Source organism: Ambystoma mexicanum, chromosome 7p (genome assembly GCF_040938575.1).
Source record: "Ambystoma mexicanum isolate Mex_15411 chromosome 7p, UKY_AmexF1_1, whole genome shotgun sequence".
Taxonomy (NCBI): Eukaryota; Metazoa; Chordata; class Amphibia; order Caudata; family Ambystomatidae; genus Ambystoma; species Ambystoma mexicanum.
The window spans coordinates 8,728,763-8,749,935 of record NC_090939.1 but is presented as its reverse complement, the minus strand read 5'-3'; the positions used below and the strand labels follow the sequence as shown (position 1 = coordinate 8,749,935).

The 21,173-nt window shown below is 45.9% G+C and overlaps 1 protein-coding gene across 1 annotated transcript in view; it reads right to left on the bottom strand.

Moving 5' to 3' along the window:
• Nucleotides 1–6,480: 6,480 nt before the first annotated feature.
• The window catches only part of SLC37A1 (solute carrier family 37 member 1), a 314,109-nt gene continuing 299,416 nt past the window's right edge, over nt 6,481–21,173 (bottom strand). Inside the window, exons 19-20 of the mRNA XM_069635652.1 lie at nt 20,944–21,008; nt 6,481–12,352 (exon numbers count right to left, since the gene is read on the bottom strand). Coding sequence (XP_069491753.1) covers nt 12,337–12,352; nt 20,944–21,008 — 81 coding nt within the window. The 3' untranslated portion in view covers nt 6,481–12,336. The remainder of the gene's footprint in view (nt 12,353–20,943; nt 21,009–21,173) is intronic.

The following is a 21,173-nucleotide window of genomic DNA, read 5'->3' as shown; positions in this document are numbered from 1 at the left end:
TAATACACATTCATTACTTCTGTGTTAATGATTGATGCTGCCTGTGCAGTGTTGTGCCCAATACATATGGCAGCTTATCTCTGTGATACACATTCATTACTTCTGTGTTAATGATTGATGCTGCCTGTGCAGTGTGCCCAATACATATGGCAGCTTATCTCTGTAATACACATTCATTACTTCTGTGTTAATGAGTGATGCTGCCTGTGCAGTGTTGTGCCCAATACATATGGCAGCTTATCTCTGTGATACACATTCATTACTTCTGTGTTAATGATTGATGCTGCCTGTGCAGTGTGCCCAATACATATGGCAGCTTATCTCTGTAATACACATTCATTACTTCTGTGTTAATGAGTGATGCTGCCTGTGCAGTGTTGTGCCCAATACATATGGCAGCTTATCTCTGTGATACACATTCATTACTTCTGTGTTAATGAGTGATGCTGCCTGTGCAGTGTGCCTAATACATATGGCAGCTTATCTCTGTGATACACATTCATAACTTCTTTGTTAATGCTTTATGCTGCTTGTGCAGTGTGCCCAATAGAGATGGCAGCCTATCTCTGAAATACACATTAATTACGTATGTGTTAATGATTGATGCTGCCTGTGCAGTGTGCCCATTACATATGCCAGCTTATCTCTGTAATACACATTTGTTACTTCTTTGTTAATGATTGATGCTGCCTGTGCAGTGTTGTGCCCAATACATATGGCAGCTTATCTCTGTAATACACATTCATAACTTCTTTGTTAATGATTGATGCTGCCTGTGCAGTGTTGTGCCCAATACATATGGCAGCTTATCTCTGTAATACACATTCATAACTTCTTTGTTAATGATTGATGCTGCCTGTGCAGTGTGCCCAATACATATGCCAGTTTATCTCTGTAATACACATTCATTACTTCTGTGTTAATGATTGATGCTGCCTGTGCAGTGTTGTGCCCAATACATATGGCAGCTTATCTCTGTGATACACATTCATTACTTCTGTGTTAATGATTGATGCTGCCTGTGCAGTGTGCCCAATACATATGGCAGCTTATCTCTGTAATACACATTCATTACTTCTGTGTTAATGAGTGATGCTGCCTGTGCAGTGTTGTGCCCAATACATATGGCAGCTTATCTCTGTGATACACATTCATTACTTCTGTGTTAATGATTGATGCTGCCTGTGCAGTGTGCCCAATACATATGGCAGCTTATCTCTGTAATACACATTCATTACTTCTGTGTTAATGAGTGATGCTGCCTGTGCAGTGTTGTGCCCAATACATATGGCAGCTTATCTCTGTGATACACATTCATTACTTCTGTGTTAATGAGTGATGCTGCCTGTGCAGTGTGCCTAATACATATGGCAGCTTATCTCTGTGATACACATTCATAACTTCTTTGTTAATGATTGATGCTGCTTGTGCAGTGTGCCCAATAGAGATGGCAGCCTATCTCTGAAATACACATTAATTACGTATGTGTTAATGATTGATGCTGCCTGTGCAGTGTGCCCATTACATATGCCAGCTTATCTCTGTAATACACATTTGTTACTTCTTTGTTAATGATTGATGCTGCCTGTGCAGTGTTGTGCCCAATACATATGGCAGCTTATCTCTGTAATACACATTCATAACTTCTTTGTTAATGATTGATGCTGCCTGTGCAGTGTTGTGCCCAATACATATGGCAGCTTATCTCTGTAATACACATTCATAACTTCTTTGTTAATGATTGATGCTGCCTGTGCAGTGTGCCCAATACATATGGCAGCTTATCTCTGTAATACACATTCATAACTTCTTTGTTAATGATTGATGCTGCCTGTGCAGTGTTGTGCCCAATACATATGGCAGCTTATCTCTGTAATACACATTCATAACTTCTTTGTTAATGATTGATGCTGCCTGTGCAGTGTTGTGCCCAATACATATGGCAGCTTATCTCTGTAATACACATTCATAACTTCTTTGTTAATGATTGATGCTGCCTGTGCAGTGTTGTGCCCAATACATATGGCAGCTTATCTCTGTAACACACATTCATTACTTCTGTGTTAATGAGTGATGCTGCCTGTGCAGTGTGCACAATACATGTGCCAGTTTATCTCTGTAATACACATTCATTACTTCTGTGTTAATGAGTGATGCTGCCTGTGCAGTGTGCACAATACATATGGCAGCTTATCTCTGTAATACACATTCATAACTTCTTTGTTAATGATTGATGCTGCCTGTGCAGTGTTGTGCCCAATACATATGGCAGCTTATCTCTGTAATACACATTCATAACTTCTTTGTTAATGATTGATGCTGCCTGTGCAGTGTGCCCAATACATATGGCAGCTTATCTCTGTAATACACATTCATAACTTCTTTGTTAATGATTGATGCTGCCTGTGCAGTGTTGTGCCCAATACATATGGCAGCTTATCTCTGTAATACACATTCATAACTTCTTTGTTAATGATTGATGCTGCCTGTGCAGTGTTGTGCCCAATACATATGGCAGCTTATCTCTGTAATACACATTCATAACTTCTTTGTTAATGATTGATGCTGCCTGTGCAGTGTTGTGCCCAATACATATGGCAGCTTATCTCTGTAATACACATTCATAACTTCTTTGTTAATGATTGATGCTGCCTGTGCAGTGTTGTGCCCAATACATATGGCAGCTTATCTCTGTAACACACATTCATAACTTCTTTGTTAATGATTGATGCTGCCTGTGCAGTGTTGTGCCCAATACATATGGCAGCTTATCTCTGTAACACACATTCATTACTTCTTTGTTAATGATTGATGCTGCCTGTGCAGTGTTGTGCCCAATACATATGGCAGCTTATCTCTGTAACACACATTCATAACTTCTTTGTTAATGATTGATGCTGCCTGTGCAGTGTTGTGCCCAATACATATGGCAGCTTATCTCTGTAATACACATTCATAACTTCTTTGTTAATGATTGATGATGCCTGTGCAGTGTGCCCAATACATATGGCAGCTTATCTCTGTAATACACATTCATAACTTCTTTGTTAATGATTGATGCTGCCTGTGCAGTGTTGTGCCCAATACATATGGCAGCTTATCTCTGTAATACACATTCATAACTTCTTTGTTAATGATTGATGCTGCCTGTGCAGTGTTGTGCCCAATACATATGGCAGCTTATCTCTGTAATACACATTCATAACTTCTTTGTTAATGATTGATGCTGCCTGTGCAGTGTTGTGCCCAATACATATGGCAGCTTATCTCTGTAACACACATTCATAACTTCTTTGTTAATGATTGATGCTGCCTGTGCAGTGTTGTGCCCAATACATATGGCAGCTTATCTCTGTAATACACATTCATAACTTCTTTGTTAATGATTGATGCTGCCTGTGCAGTGTTGTGCCCAATACATATGGCAGCTTATCTCTGTAATACACATTCATAACTTCTTTGTTAATGATTGATGCTGCCTGTGCAGTGTTGTGCCCAATACATAATGCAGCTTATCTCTGTAATACACATTCATAACTTCTTTGTTAATGATTGATGCTGCCTGTGCAGTGTTGTGCCCAATACATATGGCAGCTTATCTCTGTAACACACATTCATAACTTCTTTGTTAATGATTGATGCTGCCTGTGCAGTGTTGTGCCCAATACATATGGCAGCTTATCTCTGTAACACACATTCATTACTTCTGTGGTAATGATTGATCCTGCCTGTGCAGTGTTGTGCCCAATACATATGGCAGCTTATCTCTGTAATACACATTCATAACTTCTTTGTTAATGATTGATGCTGCCTGTGCAGTGTTGTGCCCAATACATATGGCAGCTTATCTCTGTAATACACATTCATAACTTCTTTGTTAATGATTGATGCTGCCTGTGCAGTGTTGTGCCCAATACATATGGCAGCTTATCTCTGTAACACACATTCATAACTTCTTTGTTAATGATTGATGCTGCCTGTGCAGTGTTGTGCCCAACACATATGGCAGCTTATCTCTGTAATACACATTCATAACTTCTTTGTTAATGATTGATGCTGCCTGTGCAGTGTTGTGCCCAATACATATGGCAGCTTATCTCTGTAATACACATTCATAACTTCTTTGTTAATGATTGATGCTGCCTGTGCAGTGTTGTGCCCAATACATATGGCAGCTTATCTCTGTAATACAAATTCATAACTTCTTTGTTAATGATTGATGCTGCCTGTGCAGTGTTGTGCCCAATACATATGGCAGCTTATCTCTGTAACACACATTCATAACTTCTTTGTTAATGATTGATGCTGCCTGTGCAGTGTTGTGCCCAATACATATGGCAGCTTATCTCTGTAACACACATTCATTACTTCTTTGTTAATGATTGATGCTGCCTGTGCAGTGTTGTGCCCAATACATATGGCAGCTTATCTCTGTAACACACATTCATAACTTCTTTGTTAATGATTGATGCTGCATGTGCAGTGTTGTGCCCAATACATATGGCAGCTTATCTCTGTAACACACATTCATTACTTCTTTGTTAATGATTGATGCTGCCTGTGCAGTGTGCCTAATACATATGGCAGCTTATCTCTGTGATACACATTCATTACTTCTGTGTTAATGAAAGAAGCATAATGCCATTCAACAGATAAAATGGGGAAAGGCGATCACCCAAAGGTGAACCTAATTGAAGAAACGCAATGTGAGCACAATCTTAAAGTATGAAGAACTGGACATGGCCGGGTGCCCTCCTCACCCAGCGCCCAGGGGTGGCCGGTGCGCCGGTACTCTGATCACTCTAGCTGAGCTGAGGGCCATGTTGTAGGAACCGGGGAGGGAATTGACCTCATGGTGTTTGGTGTTATACACTCTGAACATTCACTCCCTTAGCTGGCCTTCCTCCGACAGGGGCACAGACACCTCCCCAAGGGCTGTTTTTCCTCGTCCAGGTTAGCACTTGTCAGTTGCATTAAAAATAAAACTGGATAGACCCCCAGGCATTTTACCTGCTCTGCTGCTTTTCCGGGTGTGGATGACGTGATTGTGTTGCCTAGCCATTTTGGCAAGGAATTAATTCCCACATGTGGTAAAATCATGTGGGAAGTCATTCCTTTTGTGACGCAATTGGAACAGTACCCGAGGGGGAGGTTTTTTTCAAAAAGTGATGCAAATTGTACCCTCCCTCCAGAGGCGGAATGTTCAAAAATTAAGGCGGCCCACGCTGATTTTGAGCCTCCGAGATACTGCTGGTCAGATACTTGTGTTTCGGTGTATCTGGCCAGCAGTATCTCGGAGGCTCAAGAGCACTGCATGCTGCAAACATACGTCGGAAAATATGGCAGGCAGTACTTCCCACTGCTGGAGGCAAGAAGAACTAGGCCTCGGTGTGAACCGCACGTAGCACTGTGAACCTGGGTGGGCTGCTGGCTCACGCAGGCTCTGCCCTGGGCTCGGCAACACAGATGTGTGAATGTGGCGCTGTGTACCCGTCACACCACCCACACACATCACGTGATTATGATTTCCATTGGCTGAGAAACAGCCAATGGACATACTGTTACCATGCAAGGCAGTTATTTATTTTATTTATTTCCACTACTACAACGTGCCTTGCATGGTAACAGTATTTCCATTGGCTGTTTCTCAGCCAATGGAAATCGTAATGTGTGTGGACTACAATTCATAGCCTTAAAACTGCAGCCACAATGCTCGCTGCGTATAAAATAAATACAAAACGTACAAAAGTAACCCTAATGCTTTGTCTGTGCTCTTTGGCTTCGAGGGCCACATAAAATGGCTTGGAGGGCCGCATGTTGGGCAACCCTGCTCTAAATGATCCTTACTGATGACCTCATGCAGGCCAGCCAAAGAACTAATCACATGGACCCGGAGCAGATCATTTACTTAAAGGAATGAAGCCAGTCCTTATCTATCTGCTATGCACTGACCTAAAATGTATTGAGTCTCCCAATGTTGCAGCCAGATTCCCTGAACATGTCGTACACCTTCCGTAAGAGTATGCGTCACTCTACTATGGTTCACCATTAAGGTTTACTTGGACCACCATTATAGCATCAGCATATAGGGCGAAAGAAGACCATTTAAGAGAAAAGAGGAGCCCTTACCTTTTCTGGCTCCCAGGTTTAGGGGCTCTGGCGGCGAATTCCCAAGACTAGGCCTTATCGACTCTAGGCTACGCGCAGACTTGAGACCAGGGATTATCATACAACATACTTACCGTGAGCTGCTGACACAAGCTACAAGGTTCATCACAATGCATGTTTAGTTTGGGGCCCAGGGTTGCAAGCCGAGTTAGGCGTGGGCATATAAGCATCTTCCAGACAATTACAGAGAGGTTCATAATGTACCAATTGTTCCTCTTTTCCCTAGAAAGCCTTGCCTCGGCACCACCATATTTCTCTCAAGAACCACCTTCCTACCATTTTCTACACTTTAACAAAAAACAACACAGCATGTTTTAATATTTGAAATACAAATCAAATTTTATTTTGTATGCATTCGGTGTCGATTATTTAGGTGCCTCTTGACCCCTTAGGCCACCTCACCCTATCAGTGTTAAAACCCTGAGCATGAGTAACTGTAAACAATCTTTAAGAACAGTAAACAGTCAAAAGGTTGCGATTTCTTAATTAACAAGAAGCCTTTGCTTCGATTTGGACCCCTTGGGTAAAGTGCGCTTCAGCTAAAAACAAACAACACGCGCACAAACATTGAAGGTCTCATGGGAAAAGCAAGGAGACTGCCACCACCCTGGAAATAATATCCCAGTAATTAAGAAATAAGAACCGAGTTGCGTACACTCATAGAAATGTCTACATGGCCTTGCAGAGCAATGCAGCCATTTTGAAATACCTCCAGACCGAGGAGGTATCACGTATTAGGAAATCAGAGGAATTCACAGCAACCTGGTGCCTATGACAGAGCGATCAAGCCTGGCCCCAGGGTCAAGCAGGCCAGACGTGTGCCCGACTCTGCCAGGCTTGACTGCCCTTTTAGAGGCACGGACCACCCAACAAGACCAGCACTCCTCTGCTCCCACAAGTAGCCAAGATTCCTTCAACATTAAGATACAACTTTGTACAACATAGAAAGTTTCCCTTGCCCTAGTGGGCACAGTGTGGGCAGAACTGATTTCCGGCCCAGGGCACCCCCCCCCCCAGCTTTCCCTGCTGTGCGAACGAGGGAGCAACGACCCATCAGCTATCATAAATAAACTCTCGGACCAAAACCAAGCATGGTCCAATAAATAAGAACACTAAAGTATAAACAAACAGTAACAAACAAAGACAAAAACCAGTTCCCACCGGAATGGCGGCACGGTGTGCATGTAAACATTGTCTGGGGAAGTGTACCAATTGACATGTGGTTCCTGTAGTACGTCCTATGTGAAGATGCTGGTCCATACAGAGTTGCACTTCACTGGGGAACCTTTTCTCACAGCTTGTAATGCAGGCAGACCAGTCTAGCCATGGCTGCGTCTACTCAGATAGGCCACTCAGGCTGTATGTGGGTGATTGCCGCTGCCAGTGACTGGGCTTGCATGCTTCCATATAGCAGCCATGTGGTTTACTGCCTGTGCATGCAACACTGTCGCTGCTGCCCACCCACCAAGACACACATCTGAGTGCCTGTGCAACAGACCCCAACCTGCCAGAGAGAGACAGTCAGATACTAGTGATGAACTCTGGCTGTGGAGGGCAGGCGGCTCTTCTAACAGACACAGAATGGCCAACATCTGCAGATGGAGCCTCATATTTCTAAAAGGTGTTTATTGCATGGAGGGAACCGCCTACGTTTGCACTTTCATGCACTTTGGTCTCCTGTATGCAATTGTTGTCATTTTAACTACCAGGTGCAAAATAAAGGTTTTGGTAAAAATGGGTTACAGCGCTTTTTTGCAATTTATAGCGCAAAAAGTGTAACCGCCTCCAGGAATCAACGCTTAGTGAAGGCATTTCCAATAGATTCTTATGGAATCGACCTGCTTCTTTTCAGCACGTGCTAAACACAGGTGGTTTTCATAGGGATCCAATAGTTTTTCATCATCAAGAAAATGTCACCCTGGTGGAAAACAGTTTCACTTTTGCAGTTGGAGCGGTGCAGGCAGGCGAAATGCTGGGCCCCTACTTCACCCGCCACAACTATCGAGACTCCCCCAGAGTGGTTAAACAGGTGGTAATGAGACAGACACCTTTCATACCTGTTTTAGCCACTTGTTTTACCACTCCAAGGGACTTGGAAATGAACCCTGCTGTGTTGCGCTGTAGAATGGCGTGTGTACACGTGCAGAGGACGGATGCTGTGGCCCTGGGGAGAGGCATACATGCACACTGTATTAGGGCCACAGGGCCCAGGAGTACCTTCTGATGCATTCTGCCTCTCAGGAAAGTATCCAATCGTAGGAATGTCTGAAAGCATGGCCTCTCTGGAGGCAGCTAAACTACAAACAGAAATAACAGTACAGTCAAAACAAACTCCCTAAAACCAGTAACTCGACTTGAAACTTAACAAATATAATAAAATATCCCCAGCTGTGGCCAGGTTTTCTGTCTTCTGGATTAGCTGCAATTAGAGCCTCTTTGGTAGATGTACTCTTCTGCTCTGCAATGATCCATTCTACAGCTATTCAGCTCTGCAGCGATCCACTCTACAGCTCTGCAGAGATCCATTCTGCAGCTCTGCAGAGATCCACTCTTCAGCTCTTCAGAGATCCACTCCTCAGCTCTGCAGAGATCCATTCTTCAGCTCTGCAGTGATCCACTCTACAGCTCTGCTGTGATCCATTCTACAGCTCTGTGGAGATCCACTCTGCAGCTGAAGTGCAGCTTTCCTCAACAGCAATATTGCTGCTCGAGGCCACCAATCCTGCAAGCCCCTGTAGGCGCAGTTGAGTCAGCGCTATATTACCAAGGATTCATTGAAACAGCCCACCTGCCAGAAGAAACACTTCATGTCTCTGCCCCCTAGGAGTGAATATGGCTTCAAGGACATTTAAAAGTGGTGTGTGATGATGTCGGAAGACCCCACCAGTGCACTGCCTGCTCAGAGCAGAACATAGGCAGTTCCAAGGATGTCAGCATCAAACCATCTACGGAAGAAAGCTGGAGACCAGACACCCCTGGTGTTATATATCAGGACAGAGCTGGAGCTAGAGAAGAGAGGTAGCTGAAGTTGTAGACCAGACACCGCTGGTGTTATAGATCAGGACGGAGCTGGAGCTAGAGAAGAGAGGTAGCTGAAGTTATAGACCAGACACCGCTGGTGTTATATATCAGGACAGAGCTGGAGCTAGAGAAGAGAGGTAGCTGAAGTTATAGACCAGACACCGCTGGTGTTATATATCAGGACAGAGCTGGAGCTAGAGAAGAGAGGTAGCTGAAGTTATAGACCAGACACCGCTGGTGTTATATATCAGGACAGAGCTGGAGCTAGAGAAGAGAGGTAGCTGAAGTTATAGACCAGACACAGCTGGTGTTATATATCAGGACAGAGCTGGAGCTAGAGAAGAGAGGTAGCTGAAGTTATAGACCAGACACCGCTGGTGTTATATTTCAGGACAGAGCTGGAGCTAGAGAAGAGAGCTAGCTGAAGTTATAGACCAGACACCGCTGGTGTTATATATCAGGACGGAGCTGGAGCTAGAGAAGAGAGCTAGCTGAAGTTATAGACCAGACACAGCTGGTGTTATAGATCAGGACGGAGCTGGAGCTAGAGAAGAGAGGTAGCTGAAGTTATAGACCAGACACCGCTGGTGTTATATATCAGGACAGAGCTGGAGCTAGAGAAGAGAGGTAGCTGAAGTTATAGACCAGACACCGCTGGTGTTATATATCAGGACAGAGCTGGAGCTAGAGAAGAGAGGTAGCTGAAGTTATAGACCAGACACCGCTGGTGTTATATATCAGGACAGAGCTGGAGCTAGAGAAGAGAGGTAGCTGAAGTTATAGACCAGACACCGCTGGTGTTATATATCAGGACAGAGCTGGAGCTAGAGAAGAGAGGCAGCTGAAGTTATAGACCAGACACCACTGGTGTTATATATCAGGACAGAGCTGGAGCTAGAGAAGAAAGGCAGCTGAAGTTATAGACCAGACACCGCTGGTGTTATATATCAGGACAGAGCTGTAGCTAGAGAAGAGAGGTAGCTGAAGTTATAGACCAGACACCGCTGGTGTTATATATCAGGACAGAGCTGGAGCTAGAGAGGAGAGGTAGATGAAATTATAGACCAGACACCGCTGATGTTATATATCAGGACAGAGCTGGAGCTAGAGAAGAGAGGTAGCTGAAGTTATAGGCCAGACACCACTGGAGAGACAGGCCAGACACAGCTATAAACAGCAATGCACTATCCTTATAAGGGGGTGATGTGTCTTCAGGGCAGGGAGTCGAATGCAGCTTTTACGTGGTTTATGGTCTGGTCACCAAAACAGTCCTTCATGGGAGTCAGACAGTCCTTCATGGGAGTCAGACAGTCCTTCATGGGAGTCAGACAGTCCTTGATGTGTATGATTTTAGTGCACTTTAGAGAGTATGCGCAAGTATAAGGGATTCTTCTCAGTTAGAAGTCATTGGATGATCGGCTCAGGTATAAGGCATTTATGTGCAGAGTTGTCTCCACTCAAGTATAAGGCACCCCGTGTGCATGAGAATATCAATACATGGCTCCATCATGTATGTCAGTTTCGGATTTTTGTTGGAAAAAGAAATGCATGCGAGTCAAAGTGTACTTTCAGGTATAAATCATTCATGGGAGTGAGTGCAAGCATGTGAAACAAAGTCCCTGCAGGTAATAGACAGTTACGCCAGTCAGAGTCCCTTGGGCATAAGAGATACTTGGGGGTTGGCGCAGTACCACATAATCGGTGCACTGGAGGTCCCTTCCGTAAGAAAGATTGCACACCCTGGAGTTTCCCTCCAGTAAGACATGCACTGTCCAAGAGGTGCCATCAATGTTAAAGCATTTAGTGTACGACAGGTCCCCCCTCAGGGTTAAGGGGCTCAGTGTACCACAGGCCTTCTAAAGGTTAAGACATTCAGTGTAACACAGGTCCCCTGAAGGTTAAGGCATTCAGTGTACCACAGGTCCCCTGAAAGGCAAGGCATTCAGTGTACCACAGGCCCCCTGAAGATTAAGGCATTCAGTGTACCACAGGCCCCCTGAAGGTTAAGAGATTCAGTGTACCACAGGTCCCTTGAAGGTTAAGAGGTTCAGTGTTCCACAGGCCCCCTGTAGGTTAAGAGGTTCAGTGTACCACAGGCCCCCTGAAGGTTAAGAGATTCAGTGTAACACAGGTCCCCTGTAGGTTAAGAGGTTCAGTGTACCACAGGTCCCCCCTCAGGGTTAAGGGACTCAGTGTACCGCAGGCCTTCTGAAGGTTAAGACATTCAGTGTACCACAGGTCCCCTGAAGGTTAAAGCATTTAGTGTACCACGGGTCCCCTGAAGGTTAAGAGGTTCAGTGTTCCACAGGCCCCCTGAAGGTTAAGAGGTTCAGTGTACCACAGGTCCCCCCTCAGGGTTAAGGGGCTCAGTGTACCACAGGCCTTCTGAAGGTTAAGACATTCAGTGTACCACAGGTCCCCTGAAGGTTAAGCGATTCAGTGTACCACAGGCACCCTGAAGGTTAAGCGATTCCGTGTACCACAGGCCCCCTGAAGGTTAAAAGATTCAGTGTACTGGAGTGCCCCTCTAGATAAAGACATCAAAGTACTGGAGATCCTTCTGAGGAAAAGAAATTCAAAGTACAGGTGGATGTTTCAGGAAAGAGGCACTGGAGGTTTGTAAATAAGACATTCTGTGCGATGGAGTGTCTTTTGAAGTCACCCAATGAAGAGTCCATCGCTAAGCCTGCAGGGTCTTTAGGAGAAAGCTTCAGCGGGTCTCCTCTTAGAGAGAAGACCATTTCTAGAGGTTACCTCGGCTCAAACCTAGTCAATGGCCATTTCCTTGGGTTCAAACACTTTCAGCGTAGGGTTTCTCTGATGGACGATGCACACTGGAACTTCCCTCAGTTAAGGGAAATCAGTCAGTTGATGTTCTCAAGGATAAAGACGTTCCATCAGCTGCGGCCTCCACAGCTGGGGCCCTCAGTGGATCCCACAGCCGCTGAGATCCTGGAGAGCAAGTACTCGTTGGAAAGCCTTCTGTAAGCTAAGTGATGGAATATGAAGGAAGCTACAGAGTGTTTGGGCCAGAAGAAATGAAGTGAAATAAGTCTTCTTCAAGGTGCAGTAGCCTTCCACATTACAGTGAACGGGCGGCCAATGTGCAGATCCGGCTTGCTGGGGGAAACATCCATGAAGCAAATCTCAGTGTTCTTTAAATCTGCAGCAAACGACAGAAAAGGGTGGAGGAAAAACATAAATAGACCATATTGTTATGTGTGCCCCATCTCCAGTCATCTCTTGAACACAGGAGAAGGAACACAACAGAAATGCATAAATGAGACACAACCTTTCTTTCAATGATAGAACAAGGACAGAGCTGAAATAAATCCCTGATGGTGCTTTGCTGTGCCCAGTTACTATGCAGAGAACAAGGGCAGGGCTGAAATAAATCCCTGATGTCGCGTTGCTGTGCCCAGCTACTATGCAGAGAACAAGGGCAGGGCTGAAATAAATCCCTGATGTCGCTTTTCTGTGCCCAGTTACTATGCAGAGAACAAATACAGGGCTGAAATACATCCCTGATGGTGCTTTGCTGTGCCCAGTTACTATGCAGAGAACAAGGACAGGGCTGAAATAAATCCCTGATGGTGCTTTGCTGTGCCCAGTTACTATGCAGAGAACAAGGACAGGGCTGAAATAAATCCCTGATGGTGCTTTGCTGTGCCCAGTTACTATGTGGAGAACAAGGACAGGGCTGAAATAAATCCCTGATGGTACTTTGCTGTGCCCAGTTACTATGCAGAGAACAATTACAGGGCTGAAATAAATCCCTGATGGTGCTTTGCTGTGCCAGGTTACTATGCAGAGAACTATGCAGAGAACAAGGACAGGGCTGAAGTAAATCCCTGATGGTGCTTTGCTGTGCCAGGTTACTATGCAGAGAACAAGGACAGGGCTGAAATATATCCCTGATGGTGCTTTGCTGTGCCCAGTTACTATGCAGAGAACAAGGACAGAGCTAAGATAAATCACTGATGGTGCTTTGCTGTGCCCAGTTACTATGCAGAGAACAAGGACAGGGCTGAAATAAATCCCTGATGGTGCTTTGCTGTGCCCAGTTACTATGCAGAGAACAAGGACAGGGCTGAAATAAATCCCTGATGGTGCTTTGCTGTGCCCAGTTACTATGCAGAGAACAAGGACAGGGTTGAAATAAATCCCTGATGGTGCTTTGCTGTGCCCAGTTACTATGCAGAGAACAAGAACAGGGCTGAGATAAATCCCTGATGGTGCTTTGCTGTGCCCAGTTACTACGCAGAGAACAAGGACAGGGCTGAGATAAATCCCCGATGGTGCTTTGCTGTGCCCAGTTACTATCCAGAGAACAAGGACAGGGCTGAAATAAATCCCTTATGGTGCTTTTCTGTGCCCAGGTACTATGCAGAGAACAAGGGCAGGGCTAAAATAAATCCCTGATGGTGTTTTGCTGTGCCCAGTTACTATGCAGAGAACAAGGACAGGGCTGAAATAAATCCCTGGTGGTGCTTTGATGTGCCCAGTTACTATGCAGAGAACAAGGACAGGGCTGAAATAAATCCCTGATGGTGCTTTGCTGTGCACAGTTACTATGCAGACAACAAGGACACGACTTAAATAAATCCCTGATGGTGCTTTGCTGTGCCCAGTTACTATGCAGAGAACAAGGACAGGGCTAAGATAAATCACTGATGGTGCTTTGCTGTGCCCAGTTACTATGCAGAGAACAAGGACAGGGGTGAAATAAATCCATGATGGTGCTTTGCTGTGCCCAGTTAATATGCAGAGAACAAGGAAAGGGCTGAAATAAATCCCTGATGGTGCTTTACTGTGCCCAGTTACTATGCAGAGAATTGGACAGGGCTGAAATAAATCCCTGATGGTGCTTTGCTGTGCCCAGTTACTATGCAGAGAACAAGGACAGGGCTCAGATAAATCCCTGATGGTGCTTTGCTGTGCCCAGTTACTATGCAGAGAACAAGGACAGGGCTGAAATAAATCCCTGATGGTGCTTTGATGTGCCCAGTTACTATGCAGAGAACAAGGACAGGGCTGAAATAAATCCCTGATGGTGCTTTGCTGTGCCCAGTTACTATGCAGAGAACAAGGACAGGGCTGAAATAAATCCCTGATGGTGCATTGCTGTGCCCAGTTACTATGCAGAGAACAAGGACAGGGCTGAGATAAATCCCTGATGGTGCTTTGCTGTGCCCAGTTACTATGCAGAGAACAAGGACAGGGCTGAAATAAATCCCTGATGGTGCTTTGCTGTGACCAGTTACTATGTGGAGAACAAGGACAGGGCTGAAATAAATCCCTGATGGTACTTTGCTGTGCCCAGTTACTATGCAGAGAACAAGGACAGGGCTGAGATAAATCCCTGATGGTGCTTTGCTGTGCCCAGTTACTATGCAGAGAATTGGACAGGGCCGTAATAAATCCCTAATGGTGCTTTGCTGTACCCAGTTACTATGCAGAGAACAAGGACAGGGCTGAAATAAATCCCTGATGGTGCTTTGAGATAAATCCCTGATGGTGCTTTGCTGTGCCCAGTTACTATGCAGAGAACAAGGACAGGGCTGAGATAAATCCCTGATGGTGCTTTGCTGTGCCCAGTTACTATGCAGAGAACAAGGACAGGGCTGAGATAAATCCTCAATGGTGCTTTGCTGTGCCCAGTTACTATCCAGCGAACGAGGACAGGGCTGAAATAAATCCCTTATGGTGCTTTGCTGTGCCCAGTTACTATGCAGAGAACAAGGACAGGGCTGAGACAAATCCCTGATGGTGCTTTGCTGTGCCCAGTTACTATGCAGAGAACAAGGACAGGGCTGAATGAAATCCCTGATGGTGCTTTGCTGTGCCCAGTTACTATGCAGAGAACAAGAACAGGGCTGAAATAAATCCCTGATGGTGCTTTGATGTGCCCAGTTACTATGCAGAGAACAAGGACAGGGCTGAAATAAATCCCTGATGGTGCTTTGCTGTGCACAGTTACTATGCAGAGAACAAGGACAGGGCTGAGATAAATCCCTGATGGTGCTTTGCTGTGCCCAGTTACTATGCAGAGAACAAGGACAGGGCTGAGATAAATCCTCAATGGTGCTTTGCTGTGCCCAGTTACTATCCAGCGAACAAGGACAGGGCTGAAATAAATCCCTTATGGTGCTTTGCTGTGCCCAGTTACTATGCAGAGAACAAGGACAGGGCTGAGACAAATCCCTGATGGTGCTTTGCTGTGCCCAGTTACTATGCAGAGAACAAGGACAGGGCTGAATGAAATCCCTGGTGGTGCTTTGCTGTGCCCAGTTACTATGCAGAGAACAAGAACAGGGCTGAAATAAATCCCTGATGGTGCTTTGATGTGCCCAGTTACTATGCAGAGAACAAGGACAGGGCTGAAATAAATCCCTGATGGTGCTTTGCTGTGCCCAGTTAGTATGCAGAGAACAAGGACAGGGCTGAAATAAATCCCTGATGGTGCTTTGCTGTGCCCAGTTACTATGCAGAGAATTGGACAGGGCTGAAATAAATCCCTTATGGTGCTTTTCTGTGCCCAGTTACTATGCAGAGAACAAGGGCAGGGCTAAAATAAATCCCTGATGGTGTTTTGCTGGGCCCAGTTACTATGCAGAGAACAAGGACAGGGCTGAAATAAATCCCTGATGGTGCTTTGCTGTGCACAGTTACTATGCAGACAACAAGGACATGACTTAAATAAATCCCTGATGGTGCTTTGCTGTGCCCAGTTACTATGCAGAGAACAAGGACAGGGCTAAGATAAATCACTGATGGTGCTTTGCTGTGCCCAGTTACTATGCAGAGAACAAGGACAGGGGTGAAATAAATCCATGATGGTGCTTTGCTGTGCCCAGTTAATATGCAGAGAACAAGGAAAGGGCTGAAATAAATCCCTGATGGTGCTTTGCCGTGCCCAGTTACTATGCAGAGAATTGGACAGGGCTGAAATAAATCCCTGATGGTGCTTTGCTGTGCCCAGTTACTATGCAGAGAACAAGGACAGGGCTGAGATAAATCCCTGATGGTGCTTTGCTGTGCCCAGTTACTATGCAGAGAACAAGGACAGGGCTGAAATAAATCCCTGAGGGTGCTTTGATGTGCCCAGTTACTATGCAGAGAACAAGGACAGGGCTGAAATAAATCCCTGATGGTGCTTTGCTGTGCCCAGTTACTATGCAGAGAACAAGGACAGGGCTGAAATAAATCCCTGATGGTGCTTTGCTGTGCCCGGTTACTATGCAGAGAACAAGGACAGGGCTGAGATAAATCCCTGATGGTGCTTTGCTGTGCCCAGTTACTATGCAGAGAACAAGGACAGGGCTGAAATAAATCCCTGATGGTGCTTTGCTGTGACCAGTTACTATGTGGAGAACAAGGACAGGGCTGAAATAAATCCCTGATGGTACTTTGCTGTGCCCAGTTACTATGCAGAGAACAAGGACAGGGCTGAGATAAATCCCTGATGGTGCTTTGCTGTGCCCAGTTACTATGCAGAGAATTGGACAGGGCCGTAATAAATCCCTAATGGTGCTTTGCTGTACCCAGTTACTATGCAGAGAACAAGGACAGGGCTGAAATAAATCCCTGATGGTGCTTTGAGATAAATCCCTGATGGTGCTTTGCTGTGCCCAGTTACTATGCAGAGAACAAGGACAGGGTTGAGATAAATCCCTGATGGTGCTTTGCTGTGCCCAGTTACTATCCAGCGAACAAGGACAGGGCTGAAATAAATCCCTTATGGTGCTTTGCTGTGCCCAGTTACTATGCAGAGAACAAGGACAGGGCTGAGACAAATCCCTGATGGTGCTTTGCTGTGCCCAGTTACTATGCAGAGAACAAGGACAGGGCTGAATGAAATCCCTGATGGTGCTTTGCTGTGCCCAGTTACTATGCAGAGAACAATGACAGGGCTGAAATAAATCCCTGATGGTACTTTGATGTGCCCAGTTACTATGCAGAGAACAAGGACAGGGCTGAAATAAATCCGTGATGGTGCTTTGCTGTGCACAGTTACTATGCAGACAACAAGGACAGGACTTAAATAAATCCCTGATGGTGCTTTGCTGTGCCCAGTTACTATGCAGAGAATTGGACAGGGCTGAAATAAATCCCTGATGGTGCTTTGCTGTGCCCAGTTTCTATGCAGAGAACAAGGACAGGGCTGAGACAAATCCCTGATGGTGCTTTGCTGTGCCCAGTTACTATGCAGAGAACAAATACAGGGCTGAAATAAATCCCTAATGGTGCTTTGCTGTGCCCAATTACTATGCAGAGAACAAGGACAGGGCTGAAATAAATCCCTGATGGTGCTTTGCTGTGCCCAGTTACTATGTGGAGAACAAGGACAGGGCTGAAAGAAATCCCTGATGGTGCTTTGCTGTGCCCAGTTACTATGCAGAGAACAAGGACAGGGCTGAAATAAATCCCTGATGGTGCTTTGCTGTGCACAGTTACTATGCAGACAACAAGGACAGGACTTAAATAAATCCCTGATGGTGCTTTGCTGTGCCCAGTTACTATGCAGAGAATTGGACAGGGCTGAAATAAATCCCTGATGGTGCTTTGCTGTGCCCAGTTACTATGCAGAGAACAAGGACAGGGCTGAGATAAATCCCTGATTGTGCTTTGCTGTGCCCAGTTACTATGCAGAGAACAAGGACAGGGCTGAAATAAATCCCTGATGGTGCTTTGATGTGCCCAGTTACTATGCAGAGAACAAGGACAGGGCTGAAATAAATCCCTGATGGTGCTTTGTTGTGCCCAGTTACTATGCAGAGAACAAGGACAGGGCTAAGATAAATCACTGATGGTGCTTTGCTGTGCCTAGTTACTATGCAGAGAAAAAGGACGGGGTGAAATAAATCCATGATGGTGCTTTGCTGTGCCCAGTTAATATGCAGAGAACAAGGACAGGGCTGAAATAAATCCCTGATGGTGCTTTGCTCTGCCCGGTTACTATGCAGAGAATTGGACAGGGCTGAACTAAATCCCTGGTGGTGCTTTGCTGTGCCCAGTTACTATGCATAGAACAAGGACAGGGCTGAGATAAATCCCTGATGGTGCTTTGCTGTGCCCAGTTACTATGCAGAGAACAAGGACAGTGCTGATATAAATCCCCGATGGTGCTTTGCTGTGCCCAGTTACTATGCAGAGAACAAGGACAGGGCTGAAATAAATCCCTGATGGTGCTTTGCTGTGCCCAGTTACTATGCAGAGAACAAGGACAGGGTTGAGATAAATCCCTGATGGTGCTTTGCTGTGCCCAGTTACTATGCAGAGAACAAGGACAGGGCTGAAATAAATCCCAGATGGTGCTGCTGTGCCCAGTTACTATGTAAACTGTGTTGTAGTTTGTGGTTTTGATGTTTGTGTTTTATTTTATATATGTAACACTGCTAACAAATAATTAAAAGGGGCTGAAAAACTAACTTAGTTTGTGCTATGCATGTGGAAGCAAGCAAAATGCATCCCTGCTGGGAGTTTGGAATGTGTGACCCCTGGCCACATCAGCAGGTAATGAGGCCCGACTCAAAAGCCCCACGCCCGGATTCTTAAACATCTCACGCCAGGGCTTCACTCCCGAGAACCTTCTCTTAACCACGCGCAGCAAGCACTGCATCTATACCTTCCTACAACCTCCACCTCTATGCAGCCTCACTCACAGCAGCACGGCCCTATTACATCCTCTGCACTGTTACCCTCTCTGGTCACTGCACCCCCTTCTGCATGATGTCCAAAACACCAGACATAATTCCTTCTGGAGCCAACATCCTCCAGCAACTTCCTGTCCTCACAGGTGCTCTGAACGAGTATTGATTATAGGAGATTTCAACATCAAACTCCAACCCATCCTCAGAACCCCAGAAGCCCAGAACACCGTCCTCTCTGCTTCCCCATAATGCACCAAATACCTCTGCGCCAACCCTCTTCCTTAGAGTGAGCAGTTAAGCACGCGTGGACACCCTCCCTATGACATGTTAGCTCAAATTCTTCTCCAGAAACCCAATTCCAAACTCTTCACACAAGTTCCTGGCTCTGGCCTAAATCTAGAGATCCATGAGCCAAGCCGATGGCCTCCCTCCAGGGGGTCAAGGAGCCTAAATCTAGAGGTCCATGAGCCAAGCCGATGGCCTCCCTCCAGGGGGTCCAAGGAGCCTAAATCTAGAGGTCCATGAGCCAAGCCGATGGCCTCCCTCCAGGGGGTCCAAAGAGCCTAAATCTAGAGGTCCATGAGCCAAGCCGATGGCCTCCCTCCAGGGGGTCCAAGGAGCCTAAATCTAGAGGTCCATGAGCCAAACCGATGGCCTCCCGCCAGGGGGTCCAAGGTGGCCTGGGACTAACTTGCATAGGATTCAGTACTGTTTGCTAAACCTTCATCCACAGAGCACAGAGCAAGGCAATGATTAAGTTATAGGATGTCTGGACTAGTCTCCGAAGAAGTCTTAGACTTACCATAGGCTCCGAAAATATTTGGGAGCCAAACCGATGGCTAATGTGGACTTTTTTTACACTGGCACGTGATGTGGGAGTTTTCGATCAGGGTAAAAGTCTGTACCTTGGGCTCAGAGATTACGGACTGCAGAGCCACTATAGAAATTATTATTTTTTTAAACGATAATTAGAAGGGGATTTGTATCCATACATGTAATGGTAAAAGGTCTTCTCTGGATCCATTTGCTCAAATCTTGGTAAAATCTGAGCTGAAATCAGGGGTGGACTGGCAACCAATATGCCCTGGAAGTCGTTTTTAAAGTGGCTCCATCTTACAAATTTTCAGCAAGCCCAATCCTTTTCCTATGAGAACATTTTTGTTTCTCCCTCCACCCCCCTACTTACCTTGTTTCGGCAGCGGCTGGTGCTGCCGCCGCACCCTCTCCTTCCTTTTGCCTCCCGCAGACTGCCATGGAAAGGGAAGAGGTAGCCCCCTCTTCCTTTTTCATGGCGGTCATCTTGGAAAAGGATGTTCTTTCCTACAGCGGCGATGCCGCGTGCATCCCGTTGTAGGAAGGAACATCCTTTTGTTAGCACCCCGAGTTATCGCTGTGGTAACCCGTGGTGCTAATGGCCTTCATCTCCCGTTCCAGGCGCTTAGCTCTGGCCGACAACTTGAGCTGCTGGCCCTTATCCCCCGTTCCAGCCCCTGGAACAGGGATGAACGCCACATTGATAGATGGCTGCTCCAATGACCTGAGCCTCCGCTCAAACCAAAAGACTTTTCTTCGCACCCAGAAACACTTGTGTACAGGCGCATTATAACTTACTTATTATATCACATCAAAGACAAAGCCCATTGCCCAATTAAAACGCCATACTCTGCACCAGACCCCTCTGCTCTTCCCCCACCCATATGCTACAGTCCCTTGCTTCTCTACTAAATTGAAGCCCGCATGTTTTCCAATCAGGTTCCTCATGAAGCCATCTCTGCCACCGCAGGGAAGATAACGGATAACATTCCAGATATAGACACAATGGGCCTCATTACGAGTATGCTGATCTGGATGGGTTAGCTCAAGACGCACCTTCTCCTGCCCATCCTGGCTCCTCAGACAAAGGGTTGCAGGGGTTGTGGCTGACCCCGTTCAGCCAACAATGAAGACTGAGCCCAAAACCTAATTCATGAAGATATTCTCCAAACATTGCCCCTGCGCATAATCCCAAACCTGAAATGCTCTTTCCCTGTTCATGGAGAGCCACACAAGCACTACTACTCAGATGGAGAAAACAGAAGAAAGAAGGCGATTAAGAACTTACTCAGCCTGCTCGGAGTGTAGGGGCGTGTGACAGGTCAGCTCCTTCCTGATGAGACGTAGCAGAAACTGTGCAACAACGACAAGAGAAGGAAAGGGTTAACCAACTATACAAGACTGAGGCGGTCATGTTGCCTATGTGCCTGCCTGCAGTTAGTAGTCATGAAGAGAAGTAGCAACTGGCAAGTAAACAAGGAGGCCACATGGGAAAGGTTGTTTAGAAGACCTGGAGGC